Below are 18,352 nucleotides of genomic sequence, written 5' to 3' on the forward strand. Positions count from 1 at the left end.
CCACTCCGCTTTCCATAACCAATCAGTGTTTTTTAATGTTTGTGTGTTCTTTATAAAATTTAGATATGATTCATTATTGAATTCTGTTTCCAATATTGGTATGTATGTAAACATGATAGTATAGCCATTTTTTTCATACGTGAGTATAAGTGAAATAGTATTTTTTAAAAGTACAGTTTGAGCACTGTATAGGTTTTTTCCCCCAGACCAGTTTCAAAAGTTTAAAGACTATAATTAACTTAATTCACTCTTTCAACCACATGAGTAAGCAGTGAATGTTTCTTGTCTGGTTTGGAGACCGTTTTACCTAGCATAAACTGTCAGTTGGAAAATAAGTCTTGTCCATGAGCTTAATTTAATCTCTGTGAAATTGGTATTGCAGTTTAGCATGTGCTTATTTTCAAGAATGCAGTCCATCATTCATGGTTAATTTCTTCCGAGGTTCTTTGACAATCAGAGTTTGCCAGTGGTACCTGGCATAGAGCATGTGCCATTCATCCGAGCTACCACACTGCAGAATTCTAAGGAGTGCAGTTTACATCATATTTCTGTGCTCCAGGGTGCATTTTGCATGGCGTGTGTGTGACAGCAGCTTCTGGAGTTGTGCGGTGAGGTGGTCGGCCAGGCACTGTGCTTGTTTGCAGCCTTTAGTAATATTAAAGGATTGGAAACCATCTAAGTATCCATCATAAAGTGACCTTTGTGTCTGTTTTCCTTAACAATGCCAGTTTATACCTGCTGTTCTTTGTGTGTTATTAGTGCTCCCTTCAGCTATCCAATGTCCTACTTTAGATAAGAAATGAGATGTTCACTCTAATCACAGAGGATTAGATAAAGAAATTTCTACATTTGCCTAGTGGAAATAAAGAATCACTAAGACTTTAGATACTGAAATGGAAAGATCAAAACAGTGTCCAGTGAAAACAGCATGGTGTGTGACTGTGTGATGTGCTACAGTTTATGTATAGGAAGGAACAATATATGCGTATGTTTGTATTTGCTTGTATGTTATAGATACCTCTGCAGATATACAGAACCTGGTAACATTGGTGGCCTCTGTAGAGTGGAACTAGGTACCTGGGGGACAGAGAGCTCAAAAGTGCACCTTTTTACTGTAAACTTCATTGTACTTTTTGAATTTTTAAGTATTCAAAAATAATTTTAAGTAACTTTAAAAATAAAAATAAAAACAAATAAAATGTTTCAAGCAGCAAAATTGATAATAAGGTGGTGATGAGGTATTTGGGGAAGAAAGTTTTATCATTTGGAGTTTGCTAAAGAAACGACCAGTAGGATATATATGGATTAGATTTATTTCAAGGAACTTGTTCATGTGGTTTTTGGAAATTGGCAAGTCCAAAATCTGTAGAGCAGGCCAGGAGGCTGAAAAATCTCAGGCAGGAGCTGAAGCTGCAGTCTTCAGGCAGAATTTCTTCCCCATGGAAGCCTGTTTGCCCTTAAGGCCTTTCAGCTGATTAGGTGAGGCTCACCCGTATCATTGAGGATAACCTCTTTTATTTAAATTCAGGGAATTGTAGATGTTATTAAGCACATCTATGAAATACCCTCATACCCACATCAAGATTCATGTTTGATCGAGTAACTGGGTGCTTCGTCAAGTTAACACATAAATTTCACCTTTGCAGTCTACCCTTGTAGCTTGGCACCTGTACCCATCTTCTTAAACCATGTTTACTCTCCAAATAAAGACTGTAACCAAGTCGTACTTCTGCTTAACGTGATAAAACTATCCTGCATACACCTGAGAACATGTTAACCTTTTCCCCAGAAGAGGATGCAAAGTCCTTGGGTGATGTTCACATTTCTCATTGATACACTGTGGCTTACATACTGTGATAGAAAGTTGACCATTTTTAAGACACCTTATGTTAGATGATGGGATAAGAGAGGAAAAAGACACTTGCTTTCTTGTATGGACACACGTTTATAACAAAATAAGGAGGAAATGTAACAATCACAGTTCTTGTTTCTCCAACTGGGGTGTGGTGGAAGCTGGTGTTTAAAACACAGTGTGACCAGGAAGAGTTTGGCAAAAATATGGGTTTGCTGCATGCGACCTGAAGTAGTAGTGGAGGAGGGAGGGAGGAGTGATACTCATTCTGTGATAATTCTCTTGCTCTCTGCCTGAAACCGGGACTCAGCATAACTCCCTGACCTGCACTCCCAGCGTGTTTTAAGAGGTCCAGATCAAAGAGCCCACCCTCTGGAGTGCCACATGGCTGGGAAGAGAGGGCTCTGGCCTACCGAGTGTTCTTAGGACCAGTGGCTCTGGAATAGGGGGCAGGTTTCCCCCAGAGGCGGTTAAGAGCCTTCCCCACCATGGGGGAACACCCCTTATCTGGAGGGAGCAGTGCGTCAAAGGGGCAAGTTTTCCCTGGGAGGGATTCTGAGCATGACTGCTAATACTTTGGCTGTCTTGAGGTACTCCTTTGGTGATAAGCACATACTGTTAGTGGCAGAGCTAAATACAGATAGCTATTCTCCCAAACAGCCCCCGCCTCCGATCTGGATCTGCCATTGGCTTAAAACATCCTCACTCATCTTAGGGCCCTTCCCTGAGCTCTCTCGCGAGGTGAAATCATGACCACCTTTCGGGTTGCTGAGAGCAGGTGAAGCATCTGGGGTGGCACTAATTACATGGTGAGTAAATGTTTAATTGCCCTTTTCATGTCAAAAACCCTTCAAAATATGGCTTTATCCCCGTTCAGCACACACCATCATAGCTCTGTGTGCTTCCCCTGCAGTATTTATCTTCTTTACTTCTATACATGATCATGTATGTATTTATTATCTTTTCCATATTCAATTAGAAACTCCCTGAGGACGAGGACTATTTCTTAAACTCTGAATCCTCCCATCCTTTGTAGCTCAGAGTCGAACCCAAGTGGGTCCTTCATTGCTATATATGATATTAATCACTTGTATTTCTTTTAAATTTTAAATATTAAAAAACATAATTTAATAGCAAAATACAGGCACAGCAAAGTCATGTCTTTTTAATAAACATAACCACAGAATATAAATAAACATGACATTGTACAAAAAGTCAAAACAATATTACCTACACAAATACCCTTTGTTCTAAGAAAACAATACATGAAACTGTACATTTCAGTGAGGATTTCTAACTCCTGACTTTGCAAACTGAACACATTTTAACTTGACATTTGGTTTATCCCATGTGATACAAACAAGACATTAAAAGCCTTGTTGAAACATCCAAAAATGTAATTTCTGTCCTAGCTGTTTAAATAACAGAGGAAACTTTTTGAACGAGGATCGCAAGAGCAGTCATAGCTTTACATCATGATCATTTTATTTGGGTTCTTCCTCCACTTTACTCTCCCTTCAAAAGTCAATCTTAAAAAACAAAACAAAACAAAAAACCCACCATTAATAAAGATAATGGAGGGGTTAGAATCTACTTATGAGCTCTGGATGCTGGTATCTCATCCCCCTACTTCAGTCCCCTCATTCTAGTTTGAAAACACGGTGTAAGAAACGCATCATTACACTTCACGTGTGGACTTAGTGTTGCTCCCTCAGTTGGCAACAGAAGGTGCTCTTGAAATAAGGCGTAGGGCGCTTGGCCATCGTTGCCAAGCAAGGTGTGTCTTATTCCTCTTGGGTCAGTACCTAGCACCCACTCTGAGGAAGGGATTGTTAACAACACGCTCTCCTGGAGAAGTCTCTTTCAGTCTGTTAGGGAAACGCTGGATGAAGATAACTTAGTGCTTAAGAGTAACGTGCTCTGTTATTGTTACAGTTTTAATAATTATTGTCATATTATTCTAATACATGATATAGTAATGATCACAATAATTATTAAACTAAAAGTTATCTATTACTTTATCACCCTTCCTCAACTGATGATTTCTCACTCTTTAAAACATTTCCCCCAAAATGACTAAAAGATGTTTTTCTAGATTGTACCTTCCTTTATCTTTGTCATCTTACCTAGTCGCCCAGAGGACGTTAAGTTCTCACAGGCTTATCATTACAAGGGAAGAAGAATATCTGTAGAGCCTTTTGCAAAGGGAAAATTAACACTGCAAACCTTTTCCATTTTAGTTTCAGAAATTGTTTTGTTTCTTATATAAAGAGGGGAATGAAAACAAAACCAACACCGCTCTTTGTCCCCAGTCTTGGGGGTTGCTCTCTCAGCACACTTTCAGAAGAAGCGGTCTCAGCCTCGGGGCACACAAACAGCTCTTTCCTTCCCGGGGAAGCGCACAACCTGGATGTCAGAGGAGCTGACCAGGGCGCCGAGTGGGGCCCCGGGCAGCTAACATTGGCCAGCTCGGGGAGCATGATGAGGGAAAGCAAAACGCCTTCATCTCCCACTGCGCGTCCTGAGAGTGAGCCCCCGGGCGCGGCGCCGGGTGCCTCAGCATCCCGCAGGACCATGATGCGTCCGCATCCTCAGGGAGACGCGTCTTGACTGGCAGCAGTTTTCTGTGAGTCCGCAAATGTGGCGTGTCCTGAAATGTCCGACTCTGCATCTGCTTTTGATTTGTTTCTATAGAAAAATCCTTAGTCAGCTTTCAGCTGAAGAAGCCTGCTGTGGCTCACAGCCTCGGGAACATTCCACCCTGCTCCTGGGTCAGGGCAGCCCTCACGGAGGAAGGTCTGCCTATTTAAAGATGAATGACTGAGATCGGATTGTGCCTTCCCTTTGGTCGAGCTGTTTTCTTATTTGAGACTGTAAGAGAGCACACCCACGTGGATTTATTGTTGAACAACTTTAAGATAACCAACATTTTATAAATATTACATAAGAATTGCTGATTAGTAAGAAAACCATGCACCTATAAATTAATTATCATGTCTCCTCCTCCCCCAAGTTCTACCCTGACTTTTTTTTTTTCTCCGGAGAAGTACTGTAAAGGGGTTGCCAAAACCTGCACAAATTGGGAACTGGCCTAATACTTTTAGTAATCCATGAAGTGCAATACTATTCAGTGAATCAGAATGAAGATACAGATCTAAATTAATTGATACAGAAATATGTTTATTATATATTAAGTCAAGTGAGCAGGTAAAGAACACTAGAGAATGATTAAATTTTGAGTTGAATGTTTATCTGCACAGGGAGAAGTCTGAAAGTACGTGCATTTGATATATTTTTACTTTATGTACACTGGACACTAAGCTAAGTTTCTCTGGCAAGCCTCCTTCTCTGACAATTTAAAAGGATCTTCTACTATAGAAATATGTCAGCTTCCCTCTGTCGGACCTTCTAGTCCCACAAGTCCCTCTCCAGGCAAAACTGGAGCAGCCAAACACTTAGGGGAAAAGTGATAGACACCAGGGCATGAGGCCAGGCTGGAGCGGCAACCCCAGTGCCGCTCTGTTCTCTTTCTTTTATTCTGTCTCCATCCCTTCCCTGTCCCAGAAGAATGAACAAACTATTCCGCAAGCCTGCAAGGAGACATCCCATTGGTTCTCAGGGGTCATCTGATTCTTTCAACAGAAAAATGTTTGAAATTATCCACATGTTATTTCTGAGCATCAGACATCCAGAGACGGGCAGAACTCACCAACTTCCAGCGTAATATCTTGATCCACTCATCAGCCTCTACTCCTGTCTTTGCACAGAGATAAAATGTCCTGAATGGAAATACTAAGCTGATAAGACAAAAGGAAGAACATAAGAGACTCCAGATGGTTGGTTGAACATCTACTAGTTGAAGACTAATTAGAGTATTCCAAGGGGGAAATAATTGACAGAAAATCTGGGTAAGAATTTGAGGAATTGGTACACGTGGAGCTAGTCCTGCCAGCAAACTGCAGAAATGTTGACAAAGTTGTAGATTCATGTTATTAATACGGGCCACATTTCTATTTTCTAATGAGAATCTAAAGAGGAAAAAACATAGGTCGAGAACACCCCCAGATCCGTTTACTGTTCATGTCTTAGATTGAATATGCTTGTGTGTTTATTTAGCTAATCTGATATATGACTCAGAACTTGTGCTCTGATAACAAAGAATAAGCAAGACAGATAAGAGTGAGTTTGTTGAAGTAACTCATTTGGGTTAGCTGGCTTCAAGGAGGATAACACTGCCCTCTGTGGATGAAGGCAGTTTTAACTTGTTAGGACAGGGAAAAGAGATAATAACACTCTTTGACTATTCATTCTGCCCACTTCTTGCCATGAGTTAGTTAATCTCTGCTGGCAGGAAGAAGAACTTGCCCACTGGCATGGAAGGCTGTTCTAGGAATATGCTTGACTCCTCATCTAACTGTCTCTTTGGCTCTAGAGTCAAAATCACCTGACTGATAAGGTCAGTCCTAACTTAGATCTTGTCCATACTTCTGTCCTCACAGCTGAGATGCAAAACACTAAAAATCTTTTTGTACTTTCCATGAAAAAAAAAAAAGCCTTGAACTGAAATCAGAAGAGTTTCTACATCCTAAAACCAAAGCAATATATCTGGTTTATGCCAGTAATTCATGTCGAATAGACAAGAGGCAGTCCCTGTGGATAGAAGGTAAACCTTGATGTGAGATCAGTTGGGCAGTGAGGAGCCAGAGCTGAGGCTGGGGACGGGGAGTGATACTGTGCACACACTGTACAAAACTGATGGCTGGAACTGTCACTGGTATTCTCTGTGAGAGACATTATTAATTGCCTGTTAATTCAAATCATTTTTCCTTTTATCTTGCTTACAGAACCCCAGGTGATAAGTTATAATTAGTTGGAGCCAATTATGATCATACTAGTACCCTGCTGCTGGTGATGGCAGGGGACCAGTCTGGGCCAATGAAATACGAGGGGAAATTGGATAGAAGAGTTTCTGGGGAAAGGTCTGCTTTCCTGATATAAAGGGCAGACATGCCTAATACCATCCTTGCATCTTTCTTCATGACTTACATGGAAATGTGAGGCCTATAGTTGGAGTAGTTGTCTTGGACCCTGAAGTAGCGCATGAGGAAAAGACCAAGAGAATCGTAGAGACGTGGGAACTGACCTTGTTAAGGCAGCTGTCTGCCTCCTGATTGCTTGTTATGTAAAAAATATAAACTCCGGTTAGTTCATATGGTACCTTTATGAGAATTTTGAAAAGATGTCCACTATTGGTTGACACTATACCATCATTAATTAATAATAGTTAATGTTAATTTTCTTAGATGGACAATGGTATTGTAGTTCTATAGGTGATGTTTTTCTTCTTAGTAGATGCATATTTAAGGACTTAAGGGTAAAGCACCATGATGTCTACAACTTACTTTCAATTGGTTCAGGAAAAAAAGGTGAACCGACAGAGATAAAGCAAACAGAGCAAAATATTAATGACTGATGCATCTAGGTGAAGGTATATGGGCATCTAAGTCTTTCAATTTTTGTATGTTTGAAAAACTTTAAAATAAAAGTTGGTGGGAAATAAGACACTCCCTTCTCAAGACACTTTATTTCTCCCAGTTAGAAAATTTTGATGATACACTGATTGTGTTAGAACAAAATACTTTAGTGCTATTTACCAGAATTGTCATCATAATACAAATCACCCATTGTTGGAGTCAACCAAGTTATAATTAAAATGGTGTAAAACATGGCAAAGGAATAAAAGCTGTCTAAGCTGTGAATGGCACACTGTCCTCTGTCATACTTGTGCAGTGTGCCCAGCAGCCCTGCCTATTTGTTGAAGCCACTTTAAATGAGGTATTATGTCTCTCTCTGTTGAAAGAACTCAAAACATACATGCTCTGTGTGATGGTTAAACCCACACACCTTAGAGCAAAACATTTGTACATGTTAAGATATACAATTTTTTTTTATTCTACAGCTAAAATAAATGTCTGGCAAGAAGACTTCTAAAAAGATTTCCTTTATAAATCAACTTACCAAAAACAGTTCACCCTTTCTTGTGAATAATCAAATTGTACAGCTGAACATTCCGTTAAGTCTAGGATCCGAATTGGTTCTGGTGACTTAAAAAAAAAAAAAGGGCAAACTATGTCATCATAGAAACACACACACAAATCTGTTCATCATTCATTCTCCTAGCAAGTCTTTCACTATGAGCGACTATCAACTTCCACTATGGGGACCAAAAATATAAAACCTTCCTAAGGGATGTCACACTCTTGTTTGGGGCTTGGCTTTCCATGCAACTGGACCCTAGGAAGAGCCTTTCTTTGTCAGTTTAAACTTGGTGGTGATGGATTTTTAACACATGGATGGGAGCCACACTTTTCTTCCTTGTTTTTAAACATCTACTTTTCCAGAAATTTTATATAGGAAAAATGAGTGGAAAAATGAAATAATTTTAAATCTGCTTGATGAAATGGGCATGAGAAATGGACGTATTTTTAATAAAGGGGGAAACTACTGCAAGAGACAGTTAATAAACTGAGGTAAGAGAACAATTCCATTGCCCTAAACAGAGGGGTTGAGATGCCCTGGGGAACTACAGCTTAACCATCTGGAGAGAGCGGTTTCTGGGATACACATCCTGTCTTTGCAAAAGAACGAGGCTCACATCAGGAATCAAGAACTCACATCTCCAGGGTGTTTCATGTGCTCACAAGGGAAATTTCTGGGATCTTAAAGGCAGACATTCCTTTCACCTACAGAGCTGATTTTTAAAGGGAAAGCATATTATGTTTCTCACCATCTGGTCTTTGAAGTATTTCAGCTCATTCCTATGCAAAGTGAACCATCTTGTTTTCCAAGTCTGAGAGAAAAGAAATTAAAACATGTAGGTTTTGAATACAGGACTACACATCTGAATGACATAATTTCTTTTTGTTGTAAACGTATCTGAAAGATTAGATATAATAAAATATTACTGTGGTGTTATTTCTGAGAAAAAGTTTCAAAATTAAACTTAAAATTTTTTCAAGAATTAAAATGATTCCATGCCTTAAGCTCATAATGAAGGCAAAGATAACTTTAACATTTTTAAACAAGTAAAAAGAAATAACATTCCGGGTGATTTATAACCACGAAAATTTCCATCTTAAAATCAAACTCTAAGGGAACTATATTCAATATCTTGTAAAATGAAAAAGAATATGAAAACAAATATATGCATGTATACGTATGACTGAACTATTATGCTGCACACCAGAAATTAGCACGACACTGTAAACTGACTGTATGTCAATTAAAAAAAAAACTCTATAATAAAAACAGATGTCATTTGTGAGCACCTACTGCAGGCTACATACTATTCTTGGAGGTCTGTGTATATTAGAGCCAATCTTCATACAATGCCAACTATTATTATTCTTGTTTTACATATAAGTAAATTGAGGTTTAGGAACCTCAAACCACATGCTATTCTAAACCTTGTCTAAGAATTCCACAGCATTGGTGGAAAAACTGTTTCCTTCTCATGTACCAACAGAACACAGATCTTGTCCTGGGAGGCAATGTTCCCAGTTAAAAGAAGTAAGAGTGGACTTGAAAACAAATATGCTATGAATATGAATATTTCTCCTTAGGGAGCATCCAGTTTAGTGGAGACACAAATAACTAAATATTTAGGTTGAATTCTAGCAGGCCAGGACCCTTGAGAGGTTAAGCGCCTTGACCCTTAAAATGGAAAACAGCAGGCATAAACCACGAAGGTCTTTTTGGTACATGAAAATGCAGCAAAGTAACTTTAAGGATATGGTCACATAAATGGAGGGCAGTTGGCCACCCCCAACTAGTAAAGTCCTAAGTTCTGTTTTCTTGGGGACTTTATCATATAGTTACATAACTGCCTGTGATGTTGTTCTAGCCTTCTTTTAGGTAGACATTTCATACAATTTTGACTTCTTTGTTGAGAAATCTTAAACATCCAAGAAATGTGCTAGACTTAACTTGCTACCTTCATCCTCAATCATTCCATTCAAAGGATTGTGTGTTTTCTTTCTACTCTCAGCCATTTGGCTTTGCCAAAGAATAGTCAAGTGATTTTTCAGAATTTTGACAAATATTAGCCATAAAGATGAACTCTTGAAACATGTCAATATTATAACTGAGTCAGAATGCGTACACAGATGTGCATTTTAAAAAGTGCACATGAGGGCTGAGTCTACATGACACTCTCTCTTTGTGTCAGGTGTTGGCAGAAACACACCCCCTTACCTTCACCAGGCCGCCTTGTTTGGTGAGGTAACCTTCTTTGGTGCCCAGCTGGAAAAAGAAAGGAACATCCAGGTGAAGCCCAGGCCTATCGCAACATGATTTAGGCCTTCCCAGTTCTGTCCTAGTTTAAAGTGAAACTCAAGTTTGCCTCTGATCTCAAGTGATCGCCTTTCATTCTTCATCCAGGCACTTGAAAATCCTCCCTATGCTGTGAGAGACTGTTTTTAGACTGGATTGTCAAGCATAATTCTGTAGCGACAGGCAACAGGCGAAAGACACTCTTCTAACTCCAGTGAGCGGTTTGCCAACAACCAGCCAGATCACACCACTCGTGGAAGTCGGCATTGGGCAGAGTGTGCCATGTCATCCCAGCTGCTCAGGTTGTTGCCGGGGTATTATGCCCATAAACGTGCACACACTCACACTGACGTGGGCTCAGTTTATGGGAAAGTCTGGATTTAAGCAAAGAAGAGGGATTTCTGTACTTCCCTGAGTCTGTGTTAGCCTAATCTGCTTTGTGAATGTTTAAGAAGGAACATTAGAAATAACATTTTCAAAATCATATAATTCTCCTTTAAACCCTCTATTTTTTCACAGACGATCTCTTGAGACCTATATTCCATGGAACAGACTTTCAGACTTCCAGGAATGCAGATTTGTTTACAATTGATTCATCCAAAAAGGATTTGAAGTGAGAATGAATCACTTCTTTTAACTTACTCATCATTAATTCAAGGGTAACAACAGTATTATACACTTAGCTGGCTCCTGTGAAATGTAAGGAACGGTGGAAAACTGTATAAACGGAAATCGGCATAAAACCAGGACCCTCAAATGAAAAAAATTTCTAAATTCGTACATTTCTGAAGAAACTGAATTTCTAGGATATTTTGTTCTAATATGATGTCAGTATATCTCACACTATAAGGAGAAAATGAATAAAAACTTGGAAATGACTCAGTTGATGTCAATGTTCTCTTCATGGGAGTTTCCAGGGTATTTTTTTCCTGAGATGAAGTCTCCCTACCAAATAAAAAGAGGAACAACCACCACCACTGTAGAAAGACGTAAAACTGGAAACAACATACCACCACTTCCTTTAAAACGCCCTTCTTACGGCATTGAAGTCAGGGTGAACTTCCCAGGTGTTCATGTAAATAATGTTAAACAATATTGGTGGATATCAAATAATCAGTGTGATTTATTTTGACGTTAAAAGACATTGAACTGACTGGATTGAGTTTGGGTATTATATCATGGAAACATAAAAAACTTGACATCTTGGACGGTTGAGTCTGCAGAGGCAAAATAAGGAAGGGTAAATGGCTTTGTAGAAGAGCTGATACAAGTGTTTACTGAAACTGCACTGAAGGATTATGCTACTCAATCTATCTTACCTCCATCTAAACAATATACTCTCCATCCAGTATCTCTCTAAGGTTTTAATAGGCAGAAGGTGGCAGAGGACAGAGCTGAGAACTGGTATTTTATTCATGGTTTCAGGAGGTAAGAAAGGAAATGACTATGTAGCAGATTTATTTTTTAAAAAATCAATGATCTGTAATAAGAAAGCCATTTATAAGTGTCCCAAATTGGAAACAACTTAAATATTTAAAAAATGAAGCATTAGCCTGAATACCATGCTTTCTACCTGCTGGCCTTAAATTTAGTCAAAAGCTGTCAGGTGGGATGGAGCAAGGCAGGCATCGGTGTGGGTGTGTGCAGGGCGTTGGTGCACCTGAGCTCAGGGTGGAGTCCTAGCTGGGGACAGAGGGCATCTGTGGGGACGACGGTAGGGGCAGCAGCTTGGCGCGAGGCATGGAAGCCCGGCAGGGTGAGGAGAGCCTCTGCTCAGAGAGAGGCGGGGGGTTGTCCAGTTTCAGAGCCGGGTCGGACTGGGTGGGCATCTGCGGCGGGGGAGGGAGTGGCTGTGCCGGGCAGTGGCGTCCCTGTCAATCGGAGATTGATTACATTGGATTGATCAACAGATAAGCGAATGTGTTGAAGATAATGAGATCCATTCCTCACTGTGGGGAAAGGGAGTTATAACTACGAAAAGTGAAGAAATTAAAACGAGCCTTGTGGAACGGGACTAGGATTGGAGGTATGGGTGTGAACCCATGGATAGAAGATGATAGAAATAGAAAGAAATATAGACATCAATATAAGTATGTGTACATATGTATAAGCGTACACATTTTCCCAGCTCTGTCCTCAGAGTGGCCTGGGAGAGTGACAACCTGCTAACAATGCATATGTAGCACCCAAACCTGGATTTCTAAAGTACTGTTCTCGAGAAAAAAAAAAATCAATGTCTTCGAGAAACAACTGATTGTAGAGCTGGATAAAAGTGCAAGGTAAGCCTGGGCCATTCTGCTACCAGGAAGTGAGAACATTCTCAACGACTTATGAGGCTGTATGGACACAAAGGTCACATGGAAATAGGGCTCAGTGGCCGAAACTGGGGAAACTTCCCAAGTCCAGACAAATGATGGTAGTCATGATTGTAGCCCGCTGATATAAAAACAAACGACTGGACAAACTGGAAGAATAGAAAGCTTCTCCTTACAGCAGAATGACAACCAATAAATGTAAAAGGAGTAATAGAATCACAGAATCACCACTTGGCAACAGTCACAGAAATAATTAAAGCCACCAAGAAACATCAATGTATGTTAAAACTGGTGCGTGAAAGGCTAATGTGGAACAGAATAGTTAGCCTCTAATAATCTCCCCCCCCCCCAAATATTTATTAATGACAAAGGGAGTAAGGTGACTTTAGAGGGAAGAAACCTGATGGACACCGATTAATCAAGTGGTCAAACACACAGGGATGAGACAAAGCGAAATTGTGTTCCACCCGAGAGGATGCAGTGAGACGGGCAAAGCGTCACTTCTGTGGTATTTCTATCAAAAATGCAAAACCTGAATCTAATCACGAGGCTACATCTGATAGACTACAGTTAAGGAACAGTTCACAAAATAACTGGCCTTTAACTGTCGGAAGTATCAAAGTCACGACATCAAGGAAAAACTGAGGAAGCATCCCGGAGTGAAGAATACTCAAGGGGCTTGATGAATAAATGCAACTTGTGACTTTGGACTGGATCCTTTCGCTCTAAAGGGCTTTACTGGGGACACTGGTGATGCCTAAATGAGACCTGTGGCTGGGACCGCGGCGCTGTATCAATGTTAATTTCCCAGATAGAACGGCTCCGTGCGGTCCCACAGGCGGAGGCACTTGTGCGTAGGGATTACGCACTGAAGCGCTGGGGTGTTGGCATGATGCAGGCAGTTTACTGTCTAATGGTTCAGGAACAAAGACAGTTCTTTGTACTACTCTTTCAAGTTTTCTGTACTTTTGAAATTATTGAAAATTTAAAAAATAGCATGTAAAAACATAATGGAGAATTAACTACATAAATTATGATATATCCAAATAATGAAATATTAAAGAACTTGTTTTAATGATGTTTTAGAAGCCTATGTAATGACGTGGACGATGCTCACAATACATAATTAAATAAACAAGAGTACTATAACTCTATTAACAGTGCAGAGTGAGAGATGGCGCTATAATGAAGCTACTTAGTGTTGTCATGGTATCAATGACAATTCTATAAAGCTCCTATTTATGCATCTTTCTATGTAAGCTGTCTCACCTTTGTTTTGAAATCCTTCCCATTAAGGAGAAAATATGACACTTGTTGAAAAGCTTATAAGAAAGCCCCTCCTCGGCTACCTTCCCTTTTTTCCCACCTTTAAACAACTAATCTGGGTAATTAAGGTTGTGAGTTTTTATTTTTGTTTTTAATGAACATTGTTTTTTAGAATAGGATTGTGTGATAATGTTTAAATGGCAAAAACAAACCATGATTTTGTGCAATTAACAAAATGTATATAGGGAAAGATAAATTGGGAGTTTGGGATTAGCAGGTACAAACTACTATATAAAACAGATAAACAACAAGGTCCTACTGTATAGCACTAATCCATCCTGCAATAAACCATAATGGAAAAGAATATGAAAGGGAATATATATACATACAACTGAGTCATTATGCTATACACCAGAAAATAACACAACGTTGTAAATTGACTATATTTCAATAAAACACACACAGGCACATCCTGAGGTTAACAGTTCTGCCTTCCCCCTGTTCTAACTCCCCATTCTCATCCCCTCTCTCCAGTGTCAGCTACCCCGGTCTCCCACCTGGACGGCTGGCACAGCCTCCTGACTTGTCTCCTTGCCTTCAATTTTGCTCTCACTCCATTTTCAACTGAGTAGCAAAAATGATCTTTTTAAAAATTTAGAAACAAATGATGTTACTCAAAACTCTTATGCTTTTTTATCAACATGGGGAACAAAAATAGATCCTCTGTCTTTTCCTACAAGACCTTTCATGTTGTGTAAGGAAAGTACAATTGGTGATTTGGATGACTCTCATTCCATGTTGAGCCTCCGTGATCCCTGCCCATTGGGGTCTCTCGTGTTTCTCCACGTATTATGAGCAAGGCACCAACACCCCTTGGGTCCACACCAAAGTGTGTTTGTCTAGCCAACAGCCTTAAAAGACAGAAATAGTGCTCCCTCCAGAGAAAAAGGCAGAGAAGCAGAAGCCACGCACGTCTCTCGGCACCCAGGAGAGCGCGGCAGGCTGACTGGTTAGCTGGCAAAGGAGGGTTAAGTCTCAGACTCTTCACAGTCCTGGATGCCCACTAATGCCAGCAGTGTCCCCAAAGCATTGTGATAACTGTGACACCCAGAAATTTCCGAACGCTCAGCTGGGCACCCCTGCCCTTTGAGAACTCCACTGGCTACAGGATCTGACCCCTCATTACCTCAATACTCTCACCTCCCACCACGTTCCTTCTTGCTCACTCCCTGCCAGACAATCTTCTTCCTAGTCCTTAAACTGCCTCAATTTAGTTCCCACTTTGGAGCTTTTGTCCTGTTCTCTCTGCCTGCAACACTTTTCCACATCCTGACAGGAGTCGTTCCTTCCCTTCAGTGAAGCCTCTGGTCTAATGTCACCTCCTCTGAGAGGCCTTCCCTTCTCCAGCTTTTTCTTTTTATGACCTATTCCTATCTGTGTTTGCCTGATTCCATCAATTACTGTCTGTGATCCTTCGGCTACAGCGTGAGCCCATTGAGGGCGGAGCCTTTGACTAGTTTCCTCCCAAACCCTTAATGCTTAAAACAGTCCTGGGGGCATTGTAGGCACTTTAAATAAAATTCTTTTTGTTAAATAAATGGATTAGCTAAATTTTATCCTATCTCAGGAGCCCAATCCTATGTTGTTTATAAAATGCATAAATAGTAATTTCCCCAAATGCAGTTGCCAACAGATGGCAGACAGTTTTACAGAAGCATCTACATCTGGGGCAGTAGGACACCGATTTTCATTTTTACTTCAAGCAAGAGGTTCTTTTTCCTGTAAATAGGACTTACTTCTCTTCCTCTACTGCCAGAGCTTGTGCAAGAACTGCATTCCCCAAAGAGGAAGCAGGTGTCTAGAAGCCCCAGAGCTCTCAAGTTACGGTGGAGGCTCAGCATCATATAGGCATTGGGAGTAACCAGTTAGGGCTGTGAATGCTTGTGCTCAGTAAGGGACTAGAGCATCTGAGTGGATCAGAACTGCTTCCCCAGCTGGCTGGTCCAGTTATCAGTCATTCCTTAGTGGGAGATAGTGTGAGACCCTTGAGAATCCACTAAGAAACCTTTAGTTTTCTGTCTATGTCAGTGAACAATAAATGTCATGGACCTCTCATTAGACAGTGTGAATGTAGACGTTTTCAACCATTCACTCACCACTGTTTTAAAAACTCCATTATACAGAACCTTCTGTGTGTGGTCATATTTGGATACTTGGGTGGATGAATTTATCTGATACTTGGAGTGAGCAAAGAAGGAAAGCAATAAGGCTGGCAGAATTTGGTCTCCAGAGGTCTCTTTCTACCTAAGTATGCTATGTGTCATGCTCACACCAACTCCACAAATTAGGTTTTATCTGCATTTTACTGTTCATAAAGGTCACAAGTAGTAGGGTATAGTTCAGTTAACCTTGAGTGGAGATCTTTATAGGAAGGTAACAGAAGAATGTAAAATTAAACTGAGAGTACAAATGAGAAAGATGTTGGAGTGATTGGCGGCAGGGAAAGGATGGTAAAGAGGTAGGTTAGGCAGAAAGAATATGGTCTCCTGGGAAACAAAGGATTGGTTAGAAGGTAGAGGATTTGTTCTTTGGTCTGTTCTGACTTGGAACTATTGTCTTGCTTTCTTAAATTTCTCCAGTTCTGAGATCTAATGCTTCCTCTTCTAACTCTAACAAAGCTAAAATATCTTTCTCAACCAATTTCCAGGGTTTTAATTTTTGAGTAGACGCAGCGTAGTAACAATGTAATATGTGCCCTGAACCTGGCTGCACTATAAAGCTAGGAACGTGGCTATGATTCCCGTCTGGAGAAGAGTCAGGCGCCGGGGGGAGGGTAGACACGCTCGGGGAGCCAGCCTCCAGCGTGATGATTCCAGGATACAGGTGAGCAGAGGATGCTCGGAGCCCAGTGGAGGGGCATTTTAGGGGGAGTTGGAGGGGTCCAGGAAGGCTTCCCGGAAGATACTGATCCCTGCCTCAAGTCTGGAAGGATAAGGGCACAGTAGTGGTGTTGGCTGCATTTCAGATGCGGGGACAAGCACAGCTGGCGAGAGACTCAGTTCCCCAGCGTGTGTGGGAGGAGAGTGAGGTAAGGCGGGAGAGACGCAGGGTCCAGGGCGGCGGCTGAAGGATGTTAAGCGGCGAGGTCACGTGGGAAATCTGCCTTTTAGGAGAGATGTCTCTAGTGGCAGGGTAGAAGTACCGCAGAGACAAAAGGTCATGCATATTTTAATATAATTTGCAGATCTAGAACTAGTTCTTGAAATGTCACTTGGGCGTTGCCCTCTTTATCATCTGCACACTTCCAGATGTCTCACACCGGAGTATGCGGAGAAAAAGAACAGAGGAGCCCTGGGCATAATGAAGGGAAGAGAGTGTGGAAAGGACATTTTGCCGGGTCGCAGCCCACAGAACAAAAATAAATGGACTCTGAGGAGAACAAGGAAGGTTCCAGGCGTCCTGAAACTGAGCAGTCGCGCACACATTGCAAAGATGTGCAAGTGTCTTCTGTCTGTTCCCTTCATTCAGTGAAGGTAAAAATAAAAAGCCCTGGAAAAAAATAACATCCCGAGAGTTTATAGTCAAGATGGGGAATCTTTTTCTTCCATAGAAAGTTGAAATGTAAAAGAAACAATTTTTTCTCTTAATTTGAGAAACTTGTAGAATAACAGCTTAGCTAACTGTGTGAGCATAAACATCTCTTGCTCCTTCTACCATGAACTTATTTGGTTAAGTAAGGGTTGGTATTTAAGTGCCATTTTTGAAGTCTTTAAAAATCTTACTGCATTGCAACTTTTACAGTTTACCCTGGACCAGGTGATCTGAGTCTCAACTTTGTGTTCCTTTGAACTTTGTGTTCCTTTCCAGGTTTTATGTCCCAAGTTAGCATTTTTATGTGAACAAACGCACTTTAAAAAGTGTGTAACCCTCTTATTGCACGTTATCACTTTTAGACAGTGAGAGCACTGTGGGCAGAGGGACGGCCACTTACCGAAGGTGCAGTGGGCACCAGGTCGTTTTCTGTTCTTCCTGTCTGCATGGCTGTGTGAACCCGGACAGACTCATAAATGGAAGGTTCTTCCACTTTTCTTGGATACGGATGCTTCAGGACGATCAGAGTGCCTGAATGAAAATGAAAAAGCATAATCAAATAGAAGGTCCAAATGCTAACAACTGGATAACTGTGGCTAGATTGTGAAGTCTTTTGTTTTTCATGAATTTACTTAGTCATTTTCTCAACATTTATCAAGTACAAACTATGTGCCAGGCACTTAAGCAGGATGCTAGAGATAAAAGCATGGGATGGTGTCTGGCCTCCTAGTACTCAGACAGAGCTGGCCATGAATAGTCACTTAAGGGATCCTGGTGATGAGACCAGCAACAGCCATGTGAACCAAGCATGCTGGGCACCTGGAGGCCCTTACAAGCCTTTCTATCGAAGGTTTCAGAAACGCTGCCCTAGGGGAGGTGACACCATTCCAGACCTTAAGCAATAATGAGATTTTCCAGGGAGGTTTTACAAAAGCCATGAAAACAAAACTAAGCAAATACGCTGGGTATAGGAGGATTCATTCCACTGCCCCGTTTC

The 18,352-nt window shown here is 40.9% G+C and overlaps 1 protein-coding gene across 1 annotated transcript in view; it reads right to left on the bottom strand.

Moving 5' to 3' along the window:
* Window positions 1-2,991: 2,991 nt before the first annotated feature.
* The window catches only part of DAPP1 (dual adaptor of phosphotyrosine and 3-phosphoinositides 1), a 50,270-nt gene continuing 34,909 nt past the window's right edge, over window positions 2,992-18,352 (bottom strand). The window contains exons 4-9 of the mRNA XM_006208930.4: window positions 17,756-17,886; window positions 10,106-10,153; window positions 8,640-8,702; window positions 7,871-7,956; window positions 5,562-5,649; window positions 2,992-4,723 (exon numbers count right to left, since the gene is read on the bottom strand). Of these exons, the coding sequence (XP_006208992.1) occupies window positions 4,655-4,723; window positions 5,562-5,649; window positions 7,871-7,956; window positions 8,640-8,702; window positions 10,106-10,153; window positions 17,756-17,886 (485 nt within the window). The 3' untranslated portion in view covers window positions 2,992-4,654. The remainder of the gene's footprint in view (window positions 4,724-5,561; window positions 5,650-7,870; window positions 7,957-8,639; window positions 8,703-10,105; window positions 10,154-17,755; window positions 17,887-18,352) is intronic.

The sequence above is a fragment of the Vicugna pacos genome, chromosome 2 (genome assembly GCF_048564905.1).
Source record: "Vicugna pacos chromosome 2, VicPac4, whole genome shotgun sequence".
Taxonomy (NCBI): domain Eukaryota; kingdom Metazoa; phylum Chordata; class Mammalia; order Artiodactyla; family Camelidae; genus Vicugna; species Vicugna pacos.